Source organism: Taurulus bubalis, assembly GCF_910589615.1.
Source record: "Taurulus bubalis genome assembly, chromosome: 14".
Taxonomy (NCBI): Eukaryota; Metazoa; Chordata; class Actinopteri; order Perciformes; family Cottidae; genus Taurulus; species Taurulus bubalis.
The window spans coordinates 17,159,658-17,187,549 of record NC_136602.1 but is presented as its reverse complement, the minus strand read 5'-3'; the positions used below and the strand labels follow the sequence as shown (position 1 = coordinate 17,187,549).

The window sequence follows — 27,892 nt, the reverse complement described above, 5'->3', positions numbered from 1 at the left end:
TCATCCTTGATTCTCTGCCAGTGGGTGGGACTATCCAACCAGTGTGTGCAAATTAATAACCGGGGAACCCTTTTGTTTCTGGTCATGTACAAATCATCCAGTCATTGTCTACCTCTGATGTCTTGTTAATACATTATGCTGATATTGTGATGCGCATGGAAACGTTTTCAATTTAACACTCACAGATGGATATTTTAATTATTATTGAGTCAATAGTAATGAGAATGCGGAATCTGTGCGTTCCTCTTAATGCACATAATTAAAGTTACAAAGAGAGACGTTTAACATGACTGCATCAGGAAATAAGCTCTTCAGACGGTTTTGCTTTAAAAAAGAAACAACATGGTGGAGCAATAGTCATTGTGAACATGCACTGTATTCACACTAATTAGCTTTGCCACAGATGTGAGTCCTACTTTAACTCCGGTGTTGAATCTAGTTCCTCAAAGCTCTCGCTTTCTTGCACTCTTTCATTTGCAGCTTTTATGAAGCCAGGTGTTGAACCCAGTGTCGACCTTGCCAGGGCCGTGTCCATGAAACTGGAATTTCCTGGTCTATCACAGGGTTCCATTTCAACAAGCTTGCACCCAATTATCCTTCAATCATAGTCGCCGGTCATACAGATGTGTTTGCTTCAAAGTACAAGGTCTCTCTATCGGGGTTTGACACACAAGGGACATTTTCTCTCGCTCTGGCTGTACACATGAAATGTTTTCAAGGGTAGAAAGCAGATAAAGATGAAAGTCACCTATTGAATTGTTTGTTTGTATCAATTTTGAGTATAGCATCAAAAATGAAGGTACAGCAGAGAATATTACGTTTAAATTAGTAATCTGTCCTACTGGTATAGGTTTCTCTTTTGTTTATTTGTTCATGCACAATGATATACAAGGGAATACAAACTGTAAGATCAGCTCTTTATTTGACTCCCCACTGCACTGATTATAAATGCTACCCCTATTCTAATTAATGCAAGCTAGTTATTGCTTTTATAAAATAAAATGTAAAAATTAATTAGAGCCAAGTGACAAATGGTGAAAGATACACAGACTGAAATATTTGGTTAATTGATAATATTTTGTTTGTGTTGAGTGAGGAAAGAAAAAACCTCAATCCAAATAAGTTTGAATCTTCTTAAACTTTATCTAAAACATTTTTAATTAAATGTATAACTTATTTTGGTTCATTGTTTTTTATCTCCTGTCTTTGTAACTTTGTCTTTTTGAGCACAAACTGGGACCTGCATCGTAATGCCACACGTCTCTGCTCTGAGATTATTTACAGTTATTCACAGCAGGTTTTCTTCAGATCGTTCATATCAAGCCTTTTCCTCAGCTTAAAACAAACTGAGCACAGCTCTTTCCTGTGTTTTATTAGTATGTTGATTCGTGTGTGTTTCATCAAAGAGAATGCATAAGGCAGAAGGTTGACAGGTATTGGGAGTCTTGGGAATGTTTAAGTTCTTTGTGTGGTTCAGAAGTGCACAATTACATGTCTACATTCAGGGTGTGTCCAGTCAGAAATTACTATTTGTGATAGTCTCCATCTGGTTGCCACATATTTATGATAAGCATTGTTTTGTTTGATGATGGCAAAATAGGAACGGTGCACATTGTGTTGACCAATTGGCCAGCCTATATGTATGCTTATTAATGAGAACACCAAGACTAAATCCAGACTCCTCAACACTCACGTCGTATCCACAAACGTAGGTTACAAGTCCTGTCCTCTCAACACTGTTATCAAAACTATCGCAGTTTCCTGAGGGCTCAGGTGAATGAATGACTGTGTACATTGGCAGACACGCCAATGTTTATGCTCTCCTACATAATTCTTTAATCACAGAGCTATTACCCCACACATACACCCAGTTTAGTGCCATTATTATCTCCCAAGGTCACAGCTAACGAGGGCTGACGCACTGTGCCTGGCCTGTGCTGATTGACTCACAATTTTAAACTGGCTCAATCTAGGTCTACTCAGCAATTCAGGAGGCAATGCAGCACCTTGCACGGGTTTATGGGGGAGATATATTAGCTCTAACAGTGCAGGATTGTCTTGCTTTGATGCTGCCAATTGCCAAAGGGGTGTACGATACTTATTTCTGCCCCGGCAACTATTTTACCCGACACCTGAATTTGAACGTGTAGTCCTTTAGTCAAGCCCCCACCTTCCACATTCTCTCCCGTTCCAAGTTAATTAAAAATTATACGACATGTTAGCATTAAATCATTATGAAGTAGGCCTACTGAAGTAATCATTTCATGGGGTAATTTAGCAGATTAAACATTTCTTTCATTGTCAACCAGTGACCTTGATATCGTAAATGTCACACTTGCCTTTTATGAATGATGCCGCAACTGTCAAGACTGTAGAGCAGATTTAAATTTAAATCAGCTATTACTGTACCTATATCCATCCTTTTCATTTCACATACACATGAATCTAGAAAGCCCAAAGGTTTATTCACCATATCATATGGTGAATGAAGTGCCTGCCGGAGCGAACACAGGGGTGAATCTTGTTTCGTGGTTTGACTTTTTGCGCATTGCTTGGAATGCCAGGTAACCCTCAAATCTCACTCAGCTTAATATCTAATATCACATCCATAATACCCTCGTGATGACAATTTGCATGGAATCAAATGTGGGGCTTTTTATCATTAAGGTCTTAGCGCCCTCACAGGAGAGCAAAGAGCGTGAGATGAAGACCACGGAACAAAGTAAGTGTGTATGAGATGCCTTTTTAGATGCGTCGAGTAGAATACTAAAAGCAAATATCATAAAAGATTTGCTCCTGGCATTCTTTTGAATGGCATTGGATTTCCATTTCATCCGAACTCACACAGCGAGGCATTGAGCAATTAAAAGAACAACCGTGCGACAGTGTTTCCCATTCATCGTGGCAGTGAAGAGGCTCCATTATGAAACTGGATGGAAGTGATTTGAGATGAGTATACGCATAAGATTGCTTTTGCCTCATCATGGCTCCAGATTCCTAACGTGCAGTGTTATTGGCTGCCCAGCTGAGCCCGGTCCTGCAGAGTCCTTGGCTTTTCCGGGAAGAAGGCTGAGTCATGATGAATGTGTATGTGTTTGGCATTGAGCTCCGTCAGGCATAGTGATGATGACCTACATGATGGTCTCTTACCCAAGCATGATTATGATCCACTTTAAATACTAATCAAGCTCCTTAGTATTGATGAAGAAAAAAAACATTGTGAGCTGATCCAGTGTTTTCCTCTTTTTTTTTCAAAGAAAAGACATTGTGACTGAACTATTTGATGGCATTATTTAATCCTCATCCCTATAAAGTGATGCAGTACATTTTTGCTCCAAAAACATGTGATGTATTGGGTGCAGAGAAAATGGTTTTCCAGTTTTAGTAACTAATTAATGCTTTATCAATATTCATGATGAACTCCACATTTAGAAATCTGTAATTAGCTGTATTATCCTCTGGCCATTTGTGGGAGGAAACATTCCATATAGTTAAAATCAAAGCACAGCAACAACTCTAGTTTCTGACCAAATGGCACACTCTACATTTAAAGCATCCCAGAGGCAAGCAGCACACGACAGGACCCCTTGAAACCAGCACTGAGTCGGCATGGGAGATAGAACGAGCTGGATGGACAGTTTCATAATTCACAAGAGCCACCTGGTGATTCTCTCAGTCACCTTCCTGTTTCCTCTCAGCCAGCTGCTCCCTGTACTCCCAATCAATCTGCAGTGCCCATGCTCCTGCAACTCACCGTGACCTTGAGTGGCGTGTCCCCTCTCTTTCGTTTGGGATGTTGGTGGGTTTTGGGTCCCTCCTCATTCCTCCTCATTTAGAGATGCACCTGTGCTCAGACCAAGATAGCGCCACATTGCAATGCGGCTCTGGGATTTGACTGCATTTAACAAAAATCTTACACAGAAAGTAGCAGACTGCCTCTGAATGCTCCTTTTGTTACTTCTCCCTTCTGTTGCATACATTTATGGTGCTTCTTCTATGTTTCCTATGGTTCTTCTAATTGCCTCCTTAATGAGATCAATAAAGATTAAAAAGACAGCACCTACATGTTTTGACAATACCCACAGTTGTTGTTTTTCTGCAATAGATGGCTTTACATGTTGAATTAAAAATGTGTTCAAGTAGGAATAAGCCTTCACATTCTTAATAGAAATTATTATTTTGCAGCTAGATAAGCAATTACAGTTACCTTACGGAGGAAGTACTACCTTTATTTAGTCCCTACATTCTCTAAGAGTCTGTTTCCTTTTCTTTTTTTGTGTTAAAGTCTAGAGCAGGTGGGGGATTTATTGTTCTGCTTGGTTGGCCATAGACATGTATTGTCTGCGCCATGTTCTGGTGGCAGAGTGGCTCCCGTCATGGCCCCAGTGTGACAGAGCTGTCTCTACATGAAGGTGACCCTCTTTCTCTCTGGATCCTCCACTGCCCAGCTTGTCTGTCAGGTCCTCCAGGCGATATGGTCTATTAAGCATCTTAATGATGACCACCGCCTCATGCACTCAAACAATAGACCCTTACTACTTTATACCCCTGTGTATATTTTAAATGCTGAATGTTTGGTAGTGGATGTATGGGTATAGGTTTCCTCTGTACGATCATAATTGTAGAAAGGAGTCTAACTTGTACCCAGCTAGTGTCTGAGGGGAGATTTTTGATTAGGCCTGGATGCTTGGTGAAATAAATCTCCTGTGGGATTTAAAGGTGGATACTTTGAAAAGGCAATCCTTCAGAAGGCTTTTAGACTCAATAAATCCACAAACGCCCCAATGTTTCAAAACACTGCTTTACAGCCTCATACTTCATATCCTGCACTGTAGTGTAAATGTGACAGGACTACTTGAAGATGGCAACAAACCTTGGGGAGCACTCCTACCAACACTTTCACATCTGTTGATCCCCCATATCCCTGTAACTGCCACGAAGTTTCCTACGTGACGAGCAGGTGTATTATGTGCTCTCCCCTTGAGGTTGCCAAGAAGAGACCATGAGGTTCAGATGGCAGCTGCTGCATTTGGTGTGTGTACATTTTCAGACGGGGGAAAATGTGGGGACAAGGGAAGAGATCAGGCATCCTCGCAGCAGTTCATCTCATCGTCATCACCCTCATGCCGCGTTTACATCCGGTGTCCACCGGGAGTCTGTGTCCTCCTGATTCTCAAACAGCGTGGATTAGGAGCAGGGCAACACTGCCACCATGGTGATGTTGTATGGCCAGAAATGTTAATATGCATACCACAACCAGTACAAGTCAAGTCTTTTGATACATAATTTATAATAACAGGGAATTAATTTGTACTGCAGCCTTAAAAAACCACTTTGGACTTTGTTTTCTATTGATGTCCATTATGTGATTTCAGGGATACTGGAGTGTCTTGGGAATGTAAAATACTATTAGCTTTATATCTTGCCAAGACATATGTTTTCATTCTCTATATAAATCTCCAATTTTGGTGAATTTGAATTTAGTGGAAGGAAGGATGAAATAAAACCTGGATAAGCCCGTATCTCGGTTTTATGTAACATGTACTTATATAGATAGAAGATAGAAGTTGGTGAGTCAATAACACAATAAATAAGCAGTTATATAATAATCTAATGATGATTAACACCCTGAAATAAAACGTAAGATCCATCAGTTGGATCGTCACTTGTTTCCATCACGGTGATCAGATGGAGTTCAGACAGCTTCTATCTCTTCTGCTAAGGTAACTTGGTTGTTTCAGAAATTGTTGGCTTGGTTCACAGGCGTTCATGTAGTGTAGGAATAACCAGTTTTCTCATGTGCATAACTTTAAAGTTGCTCAGGAGCAGTAAGCCAGTTAAAAAACAGCCAAACAAGCATCTCTTTTTGCCAAGTATTGGTTCTTGTGATATTCCTTGTCACCTTACATAAAACATGCCTGCATTGCTGAATTCATATTCAGTCTGTATTACATTTGATAACTGAGATGCAGCTTAATATTGTTCCAGACAAGTAAGGCTAAAAGCTCACCAAAGAAAAGCGCACAAACCTGAAATGTGCTTTCACGTTGTCACCTTTCAAGAGCGTTTTCATATGAAGACAAAGAGATACAAGGCCCTTTTGTTTTTGCCGTAGGTGTGAATATCATTAGACCTACTGTGAGTGCAATAACTGCGAGGCGGAGCAGTAGCCTTTGCCCATGAGACAATAAAACACATATGGAAATGAGTCGACAGCATGACTAATAGCCTCCAGTTTGAACCATGCGCCCGTCTCAGCAAAATGCCTGTTCTCTTTAAGTGAGCCATTATATAGTTATCAATGAGCCTGCTTCGCCTTTGATCTCTCTTTTAAGAGTTGAGGATTTTGCAACCAGAAAAAAGAAGCACCTTAGAAAAGCAATTGGTTTGCATTTTGGATGAATGATGAAACAACTACAAAAGAATCTGTCAGGCCCTGTGTCCCTCCCGTCCCTAATCCTTCTACCCCTGAGTGTGCCTGCCACACCGTCATCAGAGCCCGGATCAAAGTGTGAGAGAATGGCCCACAGGTCTGCACAGAGGGAGAGCTGACCTACTCAGAGCTTACTATGTCCTTGGACCAAAGTCCTTTTAAGGGCTAGACATATTCATGGAAAACCAATTCTGTGCAGTATGCCTAAATTGAGCTTTACGTCGCATCAGTAGTCTTGCTTTGTGGGCATTCCCTCAGGCAGTCATCATATCTAAAGTGTCAATTGAATAAAGACAATTTAGTCATCTCATTTAAAAGCTCTTCATACAGCTGGAATAAACAGAGGTCGAAAACATACATTATTGTGTTTACAGTAACTATAGTTGTATTCCTGCCACGGTACCGCAAGCTTTATTACTCAAAGTGCATCAGACCAGTATCTGTAAATTGAAAGATGGCGTTTTCTCACGATAATACGACACCGGCCTTGACCTCTCATCCAGCTCCCGTTAATTAGTGTTGGTTGCTCTTAATTCTGGGCAAGCTCAGATTTATGGCTCTATGTTGTGGGGAGCTTTAAAGCGAAAGTGCGCTGCTGGGGCCTATTGTGCCCCAGGACTACACGGATAAACAGGCTTTCATACTCTGTACCAAAGCTCTTGTCTACATGGAGATTCCTTAAATGCATATGCGGTTACTGTGTATACTGAAATCTAGCAACAGTTCAGCAAGTAGGTCTCAGATAGGCTCATGAATTTTGACATTGATTTATTGGACAATGCAGTACCATTTATTATGTCTAACTTTTTTGCCCCATCCTTTGCAAGCCAAGGCCCCATACAGGGTAATCCATAAAATGATGCATTCAGACTCGAAAGGGATACTTGGACAGTTTGGGATTATTTACCAATCTACCAAGCATTACAAACAGTAAGAAGATCAATATCAATTTCATCCCTGCACATTCAGTCCATAGATCAGTCACGTGTTTAGCCTGCCCCAGCACAAACACTGGCAGCGAAGGAAATAGTGAGCCTCCAACAGACGTTTAACAAAAGCCTTCAAGTTATCCAGGGTTCTCTTCCACAGTGCGCTATTCTTTCCCCAGGCTCATTCATCCCACCCCAGTCTTCCTTGGCTCATAAACATGCTGCAGCCCCACAACTTTGCATTGCAGGAGTTCACACAGGGATACAGTATCCATCACTGGAGTTGTGTAATCGGGATCAGCTATCATCAGTGTTGTAGAACTGAGTGCGATGAAGGCAAACACAGATCACCCTGAGCGTCCGTTAACAAAGAGTTCATTACGTCCTTTTAAATTCCCAGTTGACAAACACATTCCAGGCTTCAAGTTTCGGAGTAATTATTCCTAAAGCACAAGGCCAATGAAGAAATCCAAAGAATTGACTGTATGTTTTGGGATACGTATAATTGGAAAATGTGTTCCAATGGTTCAATAATAATGATGTACTTACCATGCCTCCAAGAGGTCACTGCTCCGCCAGTACAGAGAGTTCAATTCGATTTGCAGTTAATGAGGTTGGTCTCTTAACGAATGTTAGATTTTATTTTGTATGTAGTGCTTTGGGAAATGTGGTTATGTTCTATTTTTTGTATCTGTTTGGATTCTGTGCAGATCTCCCATCTACATTTATCAGGGTCATACATATATATATATACAATAAGTATACAATAACTAAAAAAGTCCAACCACAATAATTTATGGGGTGTTAATTAGCTCTAATGTTGAATTAGTAACCTAGTACATTCCTGGAGATCATTTTTATATATACAAACTAATATTATCTGCATTATATCTATGTAGTCGTCTTGTTTTTGTCTCTGTGCAGGCAACCTTCAAAGGTTGTGAACCGATGGGACGGTGGGCTTGGAGGCTGTAAGGAGTTAATATCTATTGGGATTTGTGCATTCATATCCAAACTCCCGATGTCGGTGAACAATCATTTCATTCAACGGCAGCCTCTCCTGTGTTCTTGGGGACCATTGAGCTGCAGAATAATCTCTACTTTCACATCAACCATATTAATTTCAGCAACCCTGCTGACCACATGTCCTTTCTCTGTTTTACCTTGTTCCATTGACTCCTCTATAACCCCTGCACAATAGTGCCTAGTCCACTACATGTAGTGCCAAAAGTACCAGCTCACCCCTAACCACACGGTAGCTCATCAAATCTTTAATAATATCAATAATGCAGGGCAACAGGATGAAGGTCAGCTTAAATCATCAGTCATCCATGATCCCTTTTAGATGTCAGCGGTGGTTGCTTGGTAGCTCTGTTCAAACAACATTGGTCAGTATTCGGGAAGCTAGCAAGACTTTTGTTACTGAATGCAAGCTGTGTCTAGCCACGCATTTATGTTCTAGGTTTACTTGTTGCAGTCATTAGTGTGCAGCAGACAGGATTGTGTCGGTCCTGACACAAAGACAGGACCGATGCAGCAAGTCTTCATATGTATGCTGTTCTGTCACCTCAAAATTCAGAGTGAGGTTTTGCCTTTGAAGCGCCTTTTGATATGGTGCTTTTGAAAAATATTGAAGGGCACTTTGAAATGAAGAAAAATTTCTAATTAGTAGCCTTTCATTGAGAGGGTACCATAGGCTGGCTTTCCCGTTGCACCCTTTTTACCCCCTTTCTCTGATTAAATGTGCTGTTGAAGTTGATTTATGAACGGAAATGTAAGTAAAGTATCAAGTGAAAATGCTCCCTAGTTATTATTTTACTGTTCATTTAGATAAACTACTCATCTGTTCTTGCGGTACAAATCATGAGCTATATTTTAGGATTACTGATAATTCTAACCTCCCAGCTCCATATGCTGCTAATCTCTACTGAGGCAGTTTGACATGGGGCATGGATACTTGAGAATACACATTCGCTCTCTTGCTTCATTTCATCTTCAGCATTTCAGAGGCTTTCTCACTTCGTGATACCTTATGAAACAGCCGTTTGATAGATTCAGACAGAATCCTCCTATTCCTGCTTTGATCGTGTCTTTATGCCCACCTGCAATTTAGGCCTCCAAAATGCAAATTAGTCTAATGCTATACACCATGCTCTACATTTCTTAAGCACTCATTGGAATAATCACGGGCTTTGGTGGCCCGGAGGCATATTGAAGGATGCGTCTCCTACACCGCTGATTGTTGAGGTTCAAATAGTCAAATCAAACATTTTCCTTAGAATTACCAAAGATTTTTACCCTTCATTTACTGCTTTCTTTGCTTCCATCGCAGAATTCAATCTAAGCGCCCCATCCTTTTATGATGTCACCCTCATGTGATAAATATAATACAAAATTCACAGGACCATTATGATCGTGTCGAGGGTACGATGTTAATCAAAGTAAAGTTCAAGGCTTTAAAGGAAGCGGATGTTAGATACCATGAATCGGAAAATAATGCTGATATTTAAATAAAAGTTGCGGCGGTGGTCTCGAATAATAATAAAAAATGACTAGTACTATAATGGCTCATGGGTAATAATTACCATTTTGCATCGTTATTTCCACCATGCAGTGGGACAATGCAGTCATGCTCCCCTTTTTTTCTGCAGAAATATTGTTCTTGATTGATAGGTAAAATTGTGACTTTCCATTAAATTACCACAGCAAGCAAGAGTCGGATCAACAGTGAGGCTTTTCACAAAAATATGATAATAACAACCTGCCTCAAATGAAGTCCTGGTTCACCCTTCAGTTGAGCTAAATAATGAAATGATGATTCCTGATCAGACAACAAAGGCACGGCTCTATTACACAACTGTCAGTCTGAGGCGCTCTCTCTCCACACAACATTACAGATCAGCCTGCAGATAAGTCTTGATTTCAGCCACCACTGGTATGCTAATCTAATCAATAAATTCTACTTAAGAAAACAGAAAGCATCTGACCAGCAAGCATGCCTGCAGCTGTAGTAGCGGTGCAGTGGAATATTAGGGATACATTTTGTTATTGAGTTTACCTGACATGCTCGCTGCCTACTCCTTTCCATTCTGTCAGTCATGTGTGGGTTATGCAGAGGTCAATCAGTTTGTCTCACCGATGTGAATGTATTTCTTCCATCTTCGCCTCACTGTTGCTCAGTGGTCAATGATATCATTTCTGCTGATACTGAGCTGGACTACTCATCCATAAAAATGAGCAGGCGTCTGGTTGCATGTGCCCTCAGTTCAGAGTAGTACCATCTTTATGCTGTTTTAAATGCTCCGTCTTTAACACAGAGGGAGTCAGTGTCACCAGCAGACCTCTGTGGGAACTCAGTGATATGAAGAATTAACAAAAACAGTTGTCTACCCACATTGGACATTCAATGTACTGGTTTACAATATATACAGTTTGTGGATGTAAAAGTTTACAAGGACTTTACAGCTTTATGTTAAAAGTTTCTTCTAGTTCCCAATGTAATGACCATATTGTGTCAAAAAAAAAGCCTCTTAGTGTACCTGTGCTCTGTAGCTTTGGGCTTCAGGGCGAACTGTGCTTCATCAACCATACAGCTGGTCATGGACCAATGAATCAAGCAGCCAAGAGTTCAGTTGCTGCTTGTATTTGCTCCACTGCTCTGCCCTATCCACAGGCTTTAACATTTACACCTTTTTTTCTGCCCATTCATCTCAACTCTGTCACACGTTTGGTTGACAGACATGCTGCAGAGTCTTTCTCCCCCCGTTGCGTGTGCAGATGTGTGATAAACACAATCACTGAACACCTTGAGCTGCATTAAGGCCAAACAGAGTTCATTATGTTCAACAACTGTATCTATCTTTAGTCCGGTCCCAATGCCCCCACTTGTCCCACTGTGGAAGTGGCAAGTGTTTGAACCCTTTATGCACACTGTTATCGCATCTGCATTCCCACACACTGCTTGACCGAATAAGCTGCAGTCCCCCACCACACACTACTGTATCTTAACGCATCCATCAGACTTTTCTTTTTATTACAATCGTCTCCTATAATTTTCTTAAATCTTGCACATTACCAATATATCGCTTGTTTCTTTACATGCACAAAGAACTCTAATAGTCCTTATTTCAGTATTCTTTCTACATTCATATTACAATTTAATGTTTGAATTAGAATGACGCAATAAACCTCACACTGGGATTACAAAAGACCAGGTTTAGATAGCTGTATATTTGAATAATACATTGCTGGTTGTGAGGTGGGAACATCTTCTTTATTTTCATTCGCACACCACGGTAGATACATTTTGATGTCAACAAAAACATTGTGTTAAGGATTATTTACAATTTCTATTGTCTGGGTTGTCATTTCTTTCCTCTGTATGAGATGTTACCTGCTGTTGTTTAAGGACAGGATTTACTTGGTGGTGGCACATTTTCATACTTCATTGCTGACAGGACCGCAGAGCAGGACAAGCATGTTCTGTTGGGGTTTATTCACAACAACACAGATTCTCCATCAGGAGAGTTGCATGCAAAACATTGTATCCTTAATAAGCTGTTTTTCCAGAGTGTTATGGCCAGTAAGTGAGACCCTTCATGTAAACGCAGCCAGTGATGCTGAATCCTGAATGGACACTCAGGTATTATTGCGATAATAGTTATACTTGATCACGGCAGATATAAAAACGGGTGGTGGGACTCGGGTCATTAGGCGGCAGGTTTCTCACCCTCTGCATTTCTCCATCCTCCATTTGGCATAATGACACTCAAACAATCAGCTCTCGCATTAGACTATGGCGTGTGGTATTATGCAGAATAAAAGGGTGTTAATGTGTCATATTTGAATATCCTGATCTGAAACCGTGACGTGCTCTTCCCAGTAGCAGCAGCAGGTAGTGGAGTCAGACGGACACCAGGCATGACCTAAATGCTTAAAGATTTACAGCAGTCAAGAAAGAGGATTCTCTTGGTTTCTTGTTCTGATACTGATGTAGGCCCACACCGTACTGGCAACAGTGGTGAATAATAACATACTTGTGGTCGCATTTGCACAAGGTCTCCCCTCGCTGCCGTGATTTATAAGCAGAGCTTCCGTCTGCAAACAGGCTTGGAGGCTTCAAGCTCGGGGGGCAGCACCCTGTGTCCAGTGCTATTTACTCAGCCAGCCGAGACGAGCCTGCAGTCACTGTGACCATGTAAGGGTTTCTTACCTGTACCTGTCTCCTCATGGGGAGGTGAGAGCTCTACAGCAGGGCAGCCGCTATTTGCCACAGGTTGAGCCATCTTTATTGTGTCATTTCCTGCTGCTTAACAAATTGACTGAAAGCTGCAGGCTATCATGCCCTCAGTGGAATAACAGTGACTTAGTTTCATGAGCACTGTCTGCAAAACCCTAGTCACACTTTGAAGCGAATAAATCATTGTTCTAATAAGCGGTGGTGGTTGTGTCAATTAGAACAATTGTAATACTTAAATATTACAGTAAATGCATGTGAATTATATTTAACACTTCATTAAAAGGATGCATGAATGTCACAGAAGTTTAGTTGTTCAACAAAGATCACCGTAGCCACTCTGTGCTGGATTTAATATACTGTGAGCTGAATAAGTGTGCAGAGATGCCGAGAGGAAAGGTGCTCCACTTTAAAGTGATGTGATAGATTAGGGAGGAGCCCTAGCAACAGAATAATTTCCCTGGTGACCAATTTCTGAACACTCCCTAAGCAAAGAAAATCAGCAACAAGCCAACATGTCAGGCACAGCCTCATGCCAGGGCGCATGCGAACATGCTGACTCACTGCTAATGAGCAGCCAGAGATAGAAATAATAACCTAAAGAACGAATCATAGGTCACATATACCACTGACTGTCCTAATTAACACTGGACCTTATACAGTGTAAGCAGGAGTACAGGTATGTACGCTAACAACTATCAAAATAGCTTCTACGGTGGCCCAGAGTTCACATGGAAGAAGAAAGAGAGTTAGGCTTAGCTATTCTTCCAGTGTTGCACGACGTGGCTTCTGAAATCTGCTGCTTTTATGCGGCTTTCACAGATTAAAAGCCTCATTAGTTTCCTGTCTCTAAAAGAGTTAAAGCTCTATTTGATTTAACCGTTCCATTGAGGACTGACCGTCAACACTTATCTTGCTCTGCATGGGAGTAAATGCGATAGGTGCTCCCGCAGTAAACATTCTCCCCCACTCACCTTGACATTAGGAAAGTTTTAGTTCATCAACAGCTGAGGCTTAACGATTTTAACAAAACTCCTGGAAGCTTATAAATAATATTGACTGCGTTGATATTTACAGCTATTGATCATTGGTGAGATTAATCATTTGTGCATATCTTAGTGTAATTTATTGCAGTGTAATTATAGATGAAAGAAAAGTGTCTGCTGAAATGCTCTCCAGGCCTTACAGTTTTATTGGAGATATACGTCTCTTCACTTTTTGCAATAAATGCCATTTAAACAAATATGTGGCGTGTGCCACAAGGTGTCAAGTCTTTACAGCATCCTGTTAAGTGATTTACATAATGCATTTTCACACCAAAAAGATGGATCAGGCATGGAACTAATACAAAAAGATTACAATTGATTATGAGGATGGTATGTCGTTGCCACAGATGTGTTCAGGTGTAGTTGAGGAGACCGACATCACAGCCTTTCAGCTGAGAGAAGATAATGAGGCTTCTGGCTCGGGATCAGTTTGGCAGCTGAGACTGGCTGAAGGCATTGACAGGAAATAATGCTTTTCTTGTCTGAAGATTAAAATCAGTTGACTTCCTCCTTATTATTACACGGCTTCAGTCTTCATCTTGATTCCTGTTTGAATCGACTGTTGCCAAATGTAGAATTGGCATAATTTAGCCATTGAGATTTTCACTGCCAATGAGTATACGAAGCTCTGAGGTTCATTGTACAGTTATTCATTTCGACATCCTTTGGGGTTTTCAAATACAAATTTGTTAAAATCAAACATCCAACACAGTTATGATTTATTTCTGATACCATTGGTACATTTGACCGTGTTCTCAGTCTCAATATGTGCCATGGACAGCACTTGGCACTGGACCAAAAATGTCCATGCTTCTCCACGGTTCATCATCTGTGGTTTGTGTCAGACCCAGACAGTCATCTGGAAAGGTCAAAGCTTCGGTAAAAGATTTAAATCATCCTGCAGAAGAAAGATTCACCTTGACAGGCGGAACCTGAAAACGGGTAAATAAGAGCACAAACGGAAACTCATTCTTCTCCGCACAAAGCAACGACAAACAGACATTGCATTTCAAAGCGGGTGTCATAGGTTGTGCTGCTTTAGAGAAAAAAGGTCTACATATTTTATCTGTTTTTTAATCAATTATTTACTTTCAAAATATGTGAAATGCGATTATTTCTTCTCTCAGTTGAAAAGACTCCCCAGAATAGAGCCCTGACTTGTTTGTGTAATCATCCTATGAGCAGACATGTATTTGTTATCCTTCAGATCTATTAATTGTGTTTTCAGTTCTAAAATGAAGTGATCTTGGCACTTCTGCTGGCAACAGCATGTTCCTAAACACAACTTGACAGGGTCAGTGTGGCAAAACAAACTGTTGTGCTTAATTTTGGCATGGGAAATATTTGGCATATGTGTGTTATTCTTTGAGGAATCTCTGTAGTGTTTTGTTGTGCTATATCCATCCAGTTGTGAGCTGCTAGTGGACATTTTTCCCCCCTTTTTTTTTTTTACATTTGTCATTTTATTATATTAATGTTGTGGCCACACCTTTTGATGAATGCAGGAACTAAAGCACGTATTCAGCGTCTTTTGAGGACAAATGGGACCTTTGAAAAAATCCTTTCTCTTTACTGTTTATTAATATACTTAAAAAGATGAATGTGAAATAGGGAAGCTTACAGCGAGGCCTATGCATCATTATATATTTACTCACGGAAGTAAAGAATAATGAAACTATTTTCAGCTGTAAAGCCATGCTTGAATAATATGTCTGCTGCAAAGTGCTACAAAGCAAGAACTATTACAAGGTGGTTACTTTTTATAATCTTTTTGGAAAAGACAGCCATAAATACTTGTAGGTTTTTGCTGTTAAGCTTATGAAAATATTCATAATACGTGTTCTGATTCTCTGCGTGTCTGTTTTGTTTTGTGTCCCTGGCTGCTTTAGTGCTTGGTGGGGTGTTATTGATTACTGCGATTGATCCAAATAGAGCAACAACAGCTTTGTGATTTATTCTTTAGTTTTCTCATCAATTGAATGAAATTAGCTAAAAAGCCTCTGGCTGTGATGTCTTTTTTGTCATTGAGACCCAGCTGAGTTTGCATCAACTTTCCACAGAATGAAAGCTGTATATTTAGCTATCTGAATTCATTAAATTAAAGACATACATCAGAAGGCTGAAACTAGATTTTGTGTGAGAAGCAGCCTCAGTCCCTGGTTAAAGCACCGAAGAGAGGAAGAGAAGGTCTGTGTGTGTGTACGTTTGGGCTGTCGGCGACAGACACGATCAATCGACCTCATTGTGATATTCAAGCGCTGGAGATTAGTGAGCAGCAAACCCTACACGTACCTTTGAATTCAGACTCTGATCCACCGTTTCCTCCAGCAACATACGCAAATATCACTGTTATGGACATCAAGTATGGGCATTAAGTACTAATGGGCCATCATGATCATTGGTGCAACGGGGCATGATAAGATTTCCAACAGTCCAACAGCCTCTTTAATGCAGCGGTGTGATCGTGATAATCAATCTAATGTGTGTATGTGTGAATGTGTTCAGGTCCAGAAGCAATTTAATGTGCCTGTTTATGGAAGTCAAGAGAAAAGTACATTATGTGTGTGTGTGTGTGTGTGTGTGTGTGTGTGTGTGTGTGTGTGTGTGTGAAGCTAGTTTACAGTTCAGCTTTGCATTAGCAATGCAGGGATTTGTGCAAATGGTACTGTAAATTGCTCCTCTTGGGAATGAGCAAGTGAAGCAGTAGAGGTAAACGACAAACATACAAAGGTAAACAGTAGGCTTGCTTCAATGGCTACAGTTTAATGTAGATGTAGTGCTAGTGCTCAATGAGATAAAAGTCTCTGCTGTTTTGTCCTATTTTTTCAATCTATGTGAATATGTTTTAACTTTTTCTTTCTCTGTCTTTTCTGCACAGGCCTTCCCATGTATATCCACAGGCATCTATGGTAAGCTGAATTATTCTTATTTACTTTTTTTGTTTTTAATTTTCATACTTATGTTATCATAACCTTCTGCATACACAAGCTTAGTCGTGGGAACCTGAGGGAAGCCAGTTCAAGTCCCTGAATGGACCAAATACTGAGTGTGGACTGGAAGCTGGAGAGTTGCTAGTTCACCTTTTGGGCATGTGAGCAAGGCACTGAATCCCTAACTGCTTGAAGTGCTGTGGCCCATCCTTCTGACATATATCTGCATTTGTTATTTGTGTGTAAAATCCAGAAAAGTGAAAAAAATTAATTTTCCCAAAGGGACACATAAATATACAATATTATATTCAGAATTCTACATCAAGCGGAGGAGGTTACAGGCTTTGTCTTTGAAGAAGAACACAGTTTGTTGTAACATACCAACAAGTTCACCTTACTGTTGCACAAAGACACAAACTAGTATGAGGTGAACAAAATGTAGACCCCAAACAATGCTTGTGCTCCCTCGTGGGACCAGGCCTGATATGCAGCAGGGCATCGCTGGCAATGAGCTCGTGTGCTAATTAGACTTAAACAAAGCCACATTGAAAACATGCCAAACTTGGCAATTTAAAGAGGCTTTGAAGTTATGACGGCGAATGATGCTTGATGCAGAGAAACAACTGGAGTTTATATAATATATTAAACTGCCTCTGCTGAGAAGACATCATTATTTTCTCACTCTTCTGACTACAGTAGACGCCATTCATTGAATTTGCACACAAGCTCTAATAATCACAGTGGGTGTCAAATATGTTAAGAATTAATAAACATGCTAATTTTCTTTCGCTGTCACGAACAAGTCAGGAGCAATACTGTTCTATAAAAGCAGTCTCAACTCTGCTATTTGTATGAGATATATTTGCTTTGAATAGTTTAAAATGCGTTTTAAGATGAATATTTAGTAAAGCATGGTTCTTTGCCATTGTTAAAAAAAAAAAAGGCCAATAATGAGCCTGCAACTGTTAAACCTGACCAGGGATCTGTAATTGTTTGCCACTCATTTCACGATAGTCTTTAGGTGCTCTGACTCTCAATGATCCTATCACAGCCACGGTAAGGAAGACCAGTGAACTGTCCAGTCACCAAAAGCTAAATCCATTATGGGTTTACATGGCCGTCACTGAAAGAGCTGGAGGCTTTCCTTCAGAGAGATTAATGTAATCTACCTCTCAAACCGTGAAAGACAACAAGACAAACAACAAGGCTGCTCTGTCGCCCTAATTCTGCTTAGATGTTCACCCTGTGTATGTTTCTGAGCTATATGTTCTGTGCTGTGCTTACTGTAATTGTGGAACTGTGTTGGGGTTTTGTTCAGAACAAAGTTGCCGTAACATAATACCCAGGTGTTAACTTTACTGTTTTCAATTTAGTTGTGTACTTTCCAGCACTGATGGTGTGAATAAGCACAGCCACAGTAGAGTTATTTTAATGAACCGCCGCTCATAAAGACCTGATGCTGTTCAATTGTACAAGATGTGAGAGAAGCGTCCGTCATAACTGATTTTATTAGTTTTTTCACAAATATCACGCATGGCACGCAGCCTTGCATTGTTGTACCATATCTTATTTCTATGACGCAATTAGCCAATCACAGCCCAACGTAAAAAAGCAAACTGCAATCTATTAAAAGAGGGAAAAAAAGAAAATATATGTCATTGCTGTTCATTTCAGCCACAAATGACTGCATAGTGCTGAAGCATGTGCCTTGTTTTGTGTTCGACTGCCGAACAAATACATTGTTTAAAAAAACACATTTTGGAAATGCATTCAGGAAGTCCTCTTTCCACAAGAAGGAAGTTACATGAGGATTTCAGCATAAGAAGAGCCTAAGTCTAGTAACAACATCCCAGAACATGACTGGGAGTCTGCGTTAGGATCATGAAAGCCTCTAAACCTCTTCTAAGTTAGGATTTACTCACTGTATTTTCAAACCACAATAATTGATCAGCATCAAAAAAGCATCTTTGCTCACATGTGTTGTACTGACTACGTTACATCTGTTTTTTTCTGAAATGTCCAAACAAAGTGATGCAATCTCCATTCATCACTCTTCCTCCTTTATCTGACAATCACTGATTATAGAACTTGACAAAATGCTTATTAAACCAGCGAAAAACATACTACTTTTCTTTTCTACCCAGTTTCTGGGCAAAAAGTATCGACCACATTATTAGCATCCAGGAAGCAGAAAAAAAGAAATAGCTAATTATGATGCACTTCAGTTCCACAATCTATCCATCTATTCAAGACAGATTGAACCACCATACATCTGCCGGTCTATACGTAAAAACCCAGTCGGCACATTTAAACCTCCATGCATGTGAATGGGTTTGTGATAGTCCCAGTGGCCACGCATCATGATATATAGCATAGCATACACTTGTTAGCTAAGCTCAGTGTGTGTACTAAAGAGAGCCCTCAGGCTTATAAATCACTAGATGTTTATAATTATACTCTGGGCTGCAGAGGAAGAACTCTTCCCTCTCGGGATGTTGAACATTTTCCACCCATCACTTTTGCAATTTGCACAGTTACTGCGTATATGCAACTCCCAACCATTTCCTCTCACCATCTCTCTCTGCAATATTGTCTGTTTTCTGCCACTTATCAATGGTGTGCATCTCAAAAGGGCTATTACTGAAGTGTTAATTATAAGAAGGGCAGATGTTTTAATTTCTTTTAATTTCATCGCTTCCTTATTTCACTGCAACTTTTACAGTCAGTGATGATAAGTACAGCCGTCATTTCTCCAACATGCATTCCCTCTTCTCATATTATCCTGTCTTGCAAAATAGAATATTGCGTACCCTCAAGCCCTTACCCTTAACCATAGTAATGTTGAGAACCTGTTAGTTATTCTTTAAAGCTATACAACTGTAGACTAGTGTCTGGCCCGTTAGTGTCTGACTAATTAGTTTGGGACTCGTTAGTGTAAAAAATGCTTGTGTATCACTCGTTAGTGTCTGACTTGTTAGTGTCAGAAATGTTTGTGATTGACTCGTTAGTGTCAGAAATGTTTGTGATTGACTTGTTAGTGTCAGAAATGTTTGTGATTGACTTGTTAGTGTCTGACTTGTTAGTGTCAGAAATGTTTGTGATTGACTTGTTAGTGTCAGAAATGTTTGTGATTGACTCGTTTGGGTCTGACTTCTTAGTAATTGACTGTCGGAAATGTTAGGTCAGGATTGACTGTTAGTGTCTGACTCGTAAATGATTGACTCGTCAGTCTTTGACTCTGCAGTGACTTCCCCTTTTTTTCCCCTGTGAAAGGGTTTTTACTATCTTTATTGGGGGAGTTTTTCCTGATCCGATGTGAGGTCCCGGGACAGGGATGTCATGTGTGCAGATTGTAAAGCCCTCCGAGGCAAACTTGTATTCGTGATGTTGGGCTATATAAAATGAACTGAATTGAATTGAATTGAACTTAAAAACTTTCGCAAATCCTCAGTAAATTAACTCAAATGATGGACAGGAAAAACAACGGTCACTGTTTGTACTCTCGCTGTTGACGAGGGCACTGCTTATTGCTGTTCACTCCGGTGCCCTGTGCTGCATTGCCAGTAGGAGCCCGTCATAGCGCTCCACTCGACGCGCCCCTCACATCAAAGGGGGAGGCTTGTGTAGAGCCAAGTATGCAGCAGTGGGGGATTAAACAGCCTGTTCAATAAATGGCTTAGCGCTTAGCGCTTCCCATAACTGCATCTGCACTGAACAATACCGCTGATTAAGACTGAAGATCTTCACACAGCAGAGGGCAAATAGAGGAGGGACTTTCAAAGGAATTATAGTATAGTACCGTGCTGTGGTGTTATTCTGTCTGACTACTCCCTGTGCCTCTTGAGTACTGCCATGTTCTGAAAGGGGCCCTGCTCTCTTGTCAGGCGTTTTGACACTTTCTGTACATTTCAGATAACCTTTAAGGTCAACTTCCATTTCAGCAATGTAAACAAAAGCTTTTTAGTATGAGAGGCACATCATTCTGATCTCTCGCTTTCTCTCTATCTGTCTTCCTTTCTGTGTCTCTTTCTCTCTCTGTGTCTCTATAGAATACACATAGATCGTTTAATATGTGCAGACGGTCATGCACCCAGGTACTATACTTACGAACATGTGCTTGACCCATTTTCACACTTGAATTGTTGTCGAAAAACAAATGTGCCTCCAACATTGTGACGGAGAGGAATCAGGAACGAGTTATCCAAGGCCCTTGTGGTGAGAAAAATAGATTTGTCAGAGAAGCTAATGCTAATTGACACTCTCTCTCACGCCTCCATATTCCAGGAGATTCAGTCACCATTGACAGATGATGGCAGAACAGGGAGGTTGGGTGTAGCAGGGGTGCGCAGGGGGTACCTTAGACGCCTGGAAAGAAAAATGAGGGCTCACACTGTGCTGACAGTCCAATCCCTCAGTCCGGCCCATTAGCCACAACAGAATTTCTGCGCGAATAGTGTGTCGGAGGTACCACCCATAAACAAACTGGTGCCCACAGTGGGCCACAGGGTCATCCAGCATGGTAGAGGTTATTAAGTGCTGCTCCTGTTTGCACATCAATCACAGCCATGTGACCCCCATTTAAATGGATTATTCCTCCCAAAGAGGATACACCTCTCAATGTCTCACAAGATCAGTGCCAAGCGTCCAACTACCAGGAGGTCATGTTCTCTTTTTGTATCCCTTCCTCTTCCGTTGTACCTCCCTTACATTCTCTCGTCCATTGTAGTGTATTTTTCTCCCCCACACGTCACTCTCACACAGGCTGAAATACTTGCAAAGTACATAAAAATCCCATTTCAAGATGCAATGTGGACAACTTGGTCTTGTGGAGATCACATTTACGGTGGGACTGAAAGAGCACTTTCCAAAAGCCTTGTCATGAGCTGTACAGTTTAGGAGGCGTTTGCTGAGATCCATCTCAACACAGAGCAGAAAGCTCACTGGCACAAAGCAAAAGACATGAACATTAAATCTACTACTTACCTGACAGATGATGTGGCGCACATGCATTTTTAACCCTATCAAAACAATCAGGGGCCCCCAACATGGCAATGCCACTGCTCAGGACTAATATCTCCCTGCTCACTGCTCACCCTCCACCTTTGACTCATCTGTCTCTGTGACAGATCTGAGGATTGTTGACGGAGGACTTTTTGCACTGACTGGTGGCTGTGGGAGATATGCGGATGTAATATGTAATCCACCCAAGCTCTACTGGTATGTCCACGCTGCCATTCTACTGTACTGTCCAGATCAAAGGTATCAAGCAGCTAAAAAAATTCCTCCAGGCTGCATCATACTCTGCTCTCTTCATCCCTGTCCAGGATTAGGAAGGCTGGAGACATTCATGGCACCTTATCTCTCGACAATGATGGCTCGCTGCTAGCTTGCCAGTGATGGCCTGGGCACGTCCCCCCCCCCTCCTTTTAAAACCTGGGGTTTACTACGGGGAGCTTAGCCCAGCTGGATTGGGAGTTTCAAGGTACATAGGAGCAATGTGCTGTATCAGTGGGTAGCAGAGTGTGTGCTCGGAGGGAGCAGGAGCTTCGTAGCCCATTTAACTGAGTCACACACTGTGCATTGTACTCAACAATAGCCTTCCTCTACCATTTTCATGGATGATAAGCCAAATGTAAAAATACTTTCAGCCCACAGGACAATAGATTTCGGCCTTTGAGAAACTTGGTTGAGCATTAAACTTTTGCATATGAAACACTCTTCAGGATGTTTTTTAAAAAGTGAAATGTCAGGTGCTAATTTTAGCATGTAGGACAAAGCATGGCATCACCTAAATGGAATGTTTCCAAGGAAGGTCATCATCTGTTGTGCCATGGAGGCTGCTCTCTTTCTTCCTCCCTCTTTTTCTGCCTGTCTTCCTTACACAGCACCCTCCCATCGCTCTTTGTCTCTGTCTCCTTCTCCGGGCTGCAAAGTCGGTCATGGTCACAGCCCTGCCGTGTCCCAGTGTTGGTGTAGAGCGGAGCTCCGGGCCATTTGACACCCACGCTTTGGCGTCTAGAGTCCTGGGGCGCTACTCTGTCCTCCACCCCGGGTCACCTCACCTCTCCTCTGGGCCCTGATGGGGTGTCAACCCTCTTTCCCCCTCCCTGATGAACACACAGGGCTGCTGCCCTCAACTAGAGCAGCCCTCAACTGTGCTGCACTTAATGATTTCCTCCTGCTGCCAAAACCACAATCATCTAATCTACTTTGTATTATATCGCGCTGAAATTATTCCATCATGCTTACTGTTATATTAAGGGTCTTTAGAGGAAGCAGACAGACTCTTTGCGCCTTGTCAATGTTTTATTAAGAAGAAGATTTCTTTATAAAAATATTTTCAAGATGTTTCTAGGTAACGATTGTAAAAAATAAATTAGATGCTAAATCTTTCTTAAATACCTTTCAAAGTCAGATAAACATTGGAATTTTATGTTTCTGTTGTTGCCATTTTTTTATTTGCCGTCGCAGATTTCCTATCTTTATGTATTCAACACCTGTGGTATATTTACGAGTGCCAGATACCTCAGCCTTGGGCTATATGCTGCTTCAAGGAAGACAGCTCATCAAAATGAATGACGAGTGTTGCGACGTGAACTTGACCATCCGTAACTGAGGGTAGCAAACTGGGACCAATGATACGATTCTTTCCTCAAGGGGAGAAAAGCTGTACTTTATATTTTTCGAGAATGCTGTCAGCCTCAGTCTATCAAACCTAGGTCACATACTCTTGCAAAGAAGTGCTCAGAGGAAGAAAGAAAAGCCACAACAATACTATATGATAAATAACAGCAGGTTGTGGTATCCTCTCCACAATATAAGCTCACTCAGGGAAAACAAAACTGGTGTGGTCTGCACTCTGTGCCTTCAGCCTACCTATGTATTTGAAACACAGAGTGGAAATATATCATAGCACAGGCGTGTGTTCAACTTGTTGAATTACCTCTACTCGCTATATCGGGGGCTGCAGCTACTTCTCACTCCTTCTCAGCAAAACACCTTAGCTACACAGGTTTGTTGAGAAAGTTAACTCTTAGGGTGTGAAATAGTTGCCATGCTGGCAAAAGAGAGAGAAATGGGCTTGCTTGTTCTTAAAGAAAAAATTGTCCCTCAAGCAGAGTGCACATTTATATATTTTTCCCTACGTTCCAGTTCAGTGGATATTTTTTTACATACATTTTTCTTTCCAACTTTCAAGCCAGAGTTGTCTGTGATGTAAAATGGGTTCTGTTTCATTAGGAATGAAGTAACCACTGTGGAGGGAAAATGTTTTATAATAATGCGGAATATTAAGTATTGTGTTTAGATTGTTTTATGCGTAAAGTACCACTGTAAAAGTAATTTAACATCAGCAGGCCAACGAGAGATTAGAAGGGAACATCGAGCGTAGAACTGATTGCAGTGGCCTTGTTCTGCTCAGGAGTCAGCCAGGAAGGCCAGACCAAAACAACGATAAGAGAAGGGACGTCAGCAAAGCCGGCTTGAGTTGGTATGCTGAGAATGGGGTTGGAGGCGGGGTGGTACCTGTTTGAATTGATATAATAATGTGTCTGTTTGATTATTCTGGAGTTGTTTCATTAGACAGATGGGAACGAAAGGTGTTGTCTAATGATACCGGTCGCAACTCGTTTTATTTGTAAACTATGTGTTTCAAATAAATCTACGTGAATTGAACTTTAAACCAAACTCTCTGTGGGGGTTTGATTACTGAGGTCGGGAGTGAGTCCCTGTGATGTCTCACGAGCAGTCAGATAGGAGACAGATTCAAATTCATAGAGCATCAGGTTTAGAAAGATTAAATCATCATCGAATAAGGAAATCAACCACAACACCACGTATATTTTTACTTTAACCAAAGCAGTGATGTTCCTCTGGTTTCTAGTCATAAAACCAAAATCTTTGAAAGTCACCCACGGTCCAGCAAAAGTGTTCATGAAGTTGTTTTACATATGCCTAAGTGAAGCACCAGAGACTATGTCTCTTGGTTGCATCAGAGATTAGAGTCTGGTGTCTGGTCTCTTTTTTTCATATTAACAAAGGTCCTCCATGCCTAAGATCATAGAAATACAATATGTGAATACTGTTTTAAGATGAATCTTTCCTTTGGCATAACTCACTGGGCTGACATGGAGATATGAATAAAAATGTACCTTTATTTTAAAAGCAAATGAAACAAAGTCATCTGTCTCATATCATTTTAACATGCTTTTTAATTGTGCCACAAAATGGATCAAAGGGATGAAACAATTTGATGAACAAAAACTGAAAAGACCTGCAGCCTTCTCAGGTTTCATTAACTTCATTCTCCCTGGTCACCAAGGCAAATTTGTTGTGGTTGCTGAACCCATAACTACTGTCAACATCACCAGATATATGTGTGTGTATATATATATATATATATATATATATATATATATATATATATATATATATATATATGCAGACGTTATGTAAACGCACTGTGGCGCCTTAACCCTTTGTCTCCACATGACACGTGCCATAGTCCCTTTCCCCCTCTCTGTCTGGATGCTCCGCTCTGCCTGGTGATGAAGTAGAGGAGCCTTCAGCAGAAATAATACTGCACCACCTGAGTCCTCATCAGCGGCGCTGCGCTGCACATTTCCCATCAGTGCGCCTCACTAAGACAAATCTCCCTGAGCCGGCCATATTCCCAGTATAGGAGAGAGCCGAGCCAAGCAGAGCAGGGACCCTGGAGGGCCCACCATCACTGCGCCTGAGGCCAGCTCTCCACCTCCTGACAGATTAGCTTTCACTGAACCCTCCACACTGCAAATGGAGCAAACAAGAATGAGGTGTTGAGGTGAGAAGACGCAGAAGTAAACGCACTGGACATTTCATTGCGTGTGTACTTGAGCATATAAAAGAGTCAGCCCACTCACTCCTTTTCTGATCATCAGTATATTGAACTCTTGTAAGTGGATGTTGCACTAACAGGGCTGTGGCTGCTGTGGCCAAGAGTGTTGACGGGAGTGATGATTCCAGGTATTTTATTGTAGCTGTTTTTAAGCATATAAACATACTTGGCCAAGCTGACGGGGGCAAAGAGAGGAGAGGTAAAGGTAGTGGATGCTGTGAAGGAGACAAATGATGAGAGAGAGAGCAACCGATGCACTCAAACCACTGCTGTTGACCTTGGGCCGTTGATGTTCCTGTCGAGCAGAGTTCTTCTGGCAGGCCGCCCCGAGCTGCACTGACCCCCTTTTTGCAGCTTTCCATCTACCGCTCTTTATGTCATCTCTTTTCCAATGTTTGTTTACATCTATCATTCTACTTCCCTCTTATCTTCTTCACTGATCCTACAGCTCACCTCTTTTCACCCCTCTCTCTCATTCAGCCCTGCTATGATTAATAGGTATAGCTCTCAAATCAATAGAGCATTTGTAGAAACTCCACACTGAATAGATTAAATAGACTCAATGTCATCCACCCACTGCTGGTGACCAGAATGACCTATTATTATCACTAAGACCTGTTTTTAACTTGTGTAAGGTGGAGAGCACAAAGACGAGGGTCCTGACTTTTTATTATAATTTGCGGATTTAATCGTTTTTTTTTTTTTTTGTGCTTACTTCTCTGACACCTCTCCCGCTGTGTGTGATCTTCCTAAACAGCTGGTCCTATCTCTGTGGATCCTTTTCTTCTCTTCTTTTTTGTTTTCCGCACATCTGTTGGCCTACGTTACTTGACGTGTGAGTTGAAGTGTCGGTACACCTGCATACGTGTGGAAACTGATTTTAAAAAAGAAACATCACCAGACAAAGTGATATCACTGAAAAGGTTAAGTGTGTTTGGGAGACAAGAGGAGTCAGGTGACCTGCAAACTGATTTGGCATGCTGGATTAGATTCTGAGCACAGAGCTCTGGGGGCAGCTTTTGAAGGGCAGGAGCCGTGAACGGGCCATGCACTGTCTGCAGACACTGCCTAACAGAGCCATAGCAGCAGACTTGCTGTCACTGCTGGCTGGTATGCAGCTCGCATCTCGCTCCACCCAGTGCTGGAACGGGGGCTCAGCCACGTCAGCCCCTCTCCTCTCCACACTGTAACTCAACCACTCCTGTCAGGCTGGGAAGGGGTAGGAGAGAGAGAGAAATCAAAGGCAGTCAGATAGGTGAGAGTTGTCAAGGCAGTTGATTTAGAGCATTTACTGAATAGTTATTGAGAGGCTTTGACAGCAGGTGAGAAGTAAAAGAATTCCGGAAATGTTAGGTTAGATCTTTGTGGCTTTTCATTTCTCTTTTCATCCACCTTAAAGTCTATGTGTCGTTGCAGTACTTGTAAGCCTGTTTCATAGGTTAAAGTATGTTATAGTGGTGGCAATGACCCCAGTAAAAGAAAAATATTTGAGAATATGACCCGTGCAATAACCAACAGGCTGCAACTGTGGCGTGGCCCTTGTATCAGTTGATTTGGGATGAAATTGAGGTCTCGAACTCTGTCGATATAGGAAGAAGATGCCCGCCGCAACCTGTGGTCCCTTATGGAGGTCATAGGTTATAATATGAGAGAGCTACACGTTTAAAAACGTGAGCTGGGTCACTCAGGACTGACAAAATGGGCCATGTTTGTTTCTCAGCTTCTGGGCCTAGCTTTACAATGTTTAGCTTGTACCTACACGGCAACTTCATACTAGCTCTGCAGATATTTGCACCGGGGCTTTAGAATAAAATGCTTTCGTCAAGTTTTGTGAAGGGCACAAAAGACCAAACTCAACTGCAATTACTTCGAAATGAAGACAACTGAAACCCTTCTCTGTGACAGAGTAGAAGATTGTCAGCGCTTTTAGTAATGGCTTATATACTCTCCAGGTGTAGCGAGGCTGGCTCAAGGGCTTTTACAGTCAATAACTCACTCTTAAGTGTTGGGTCTTGGGAAGTTCTCTACAATGGCAGCAAATGATCTTGAGATCAGCATCCAGCAGAGTCCTCCCTCCGCTAGCCTTATTAAAAATTAATCAAACTGCAATCTATGTGTTCAGATCAATACATTGTGTTAGCACTGTGTAAGGACTCCTTAGCAGGCACAATGGTTGTGATTAATACACTAGTTAGCCACATTTCCTCTTAGGTTCATTCTGGTTAAAATAGGCTAGTGTAAGTTTAAAATTACACACTTACATGAGTAATTTTCACTCCTGAAGACAACACATTAATCAGTTCTACCTGAGGCGGTGAGCTTGTATCCACACTTTGGGCCCCCTGAATATATCTGTATGTGTTTTCCCAACACTGTGCATCTGGCAACACACGTCTACAGGAGTTTATCAGACAGCTGGTCTCATCTACCAGAGACGAACAGC

The 27,892-nt window shown here is 41.3% G+C and overlaps 1 protein-coding gene across 1 annotated transcript in view; it reads left to right on the top strand.

The window, feature by feature from the left end:
- Nucleotides 1–27,892, top strand: part of macrod2 (mono-ADP ribosylhydrolase 2) — a 417,061-nt gene that overhangs the window by 290,588 nt on the left and 98,581 nt on the right. The window contains exon 7 of the mRNA XM_079229872.1: nucleotides 16,523–16,553. Within this exon, the coding sequence (XP_079085998.1) occupies nucleotides 16,523–16,553 (31 nt within the window). The remainder of the gene's footprint in view (nucleotides 1–16,522; nucleotides 16,554–27,892) is intronic.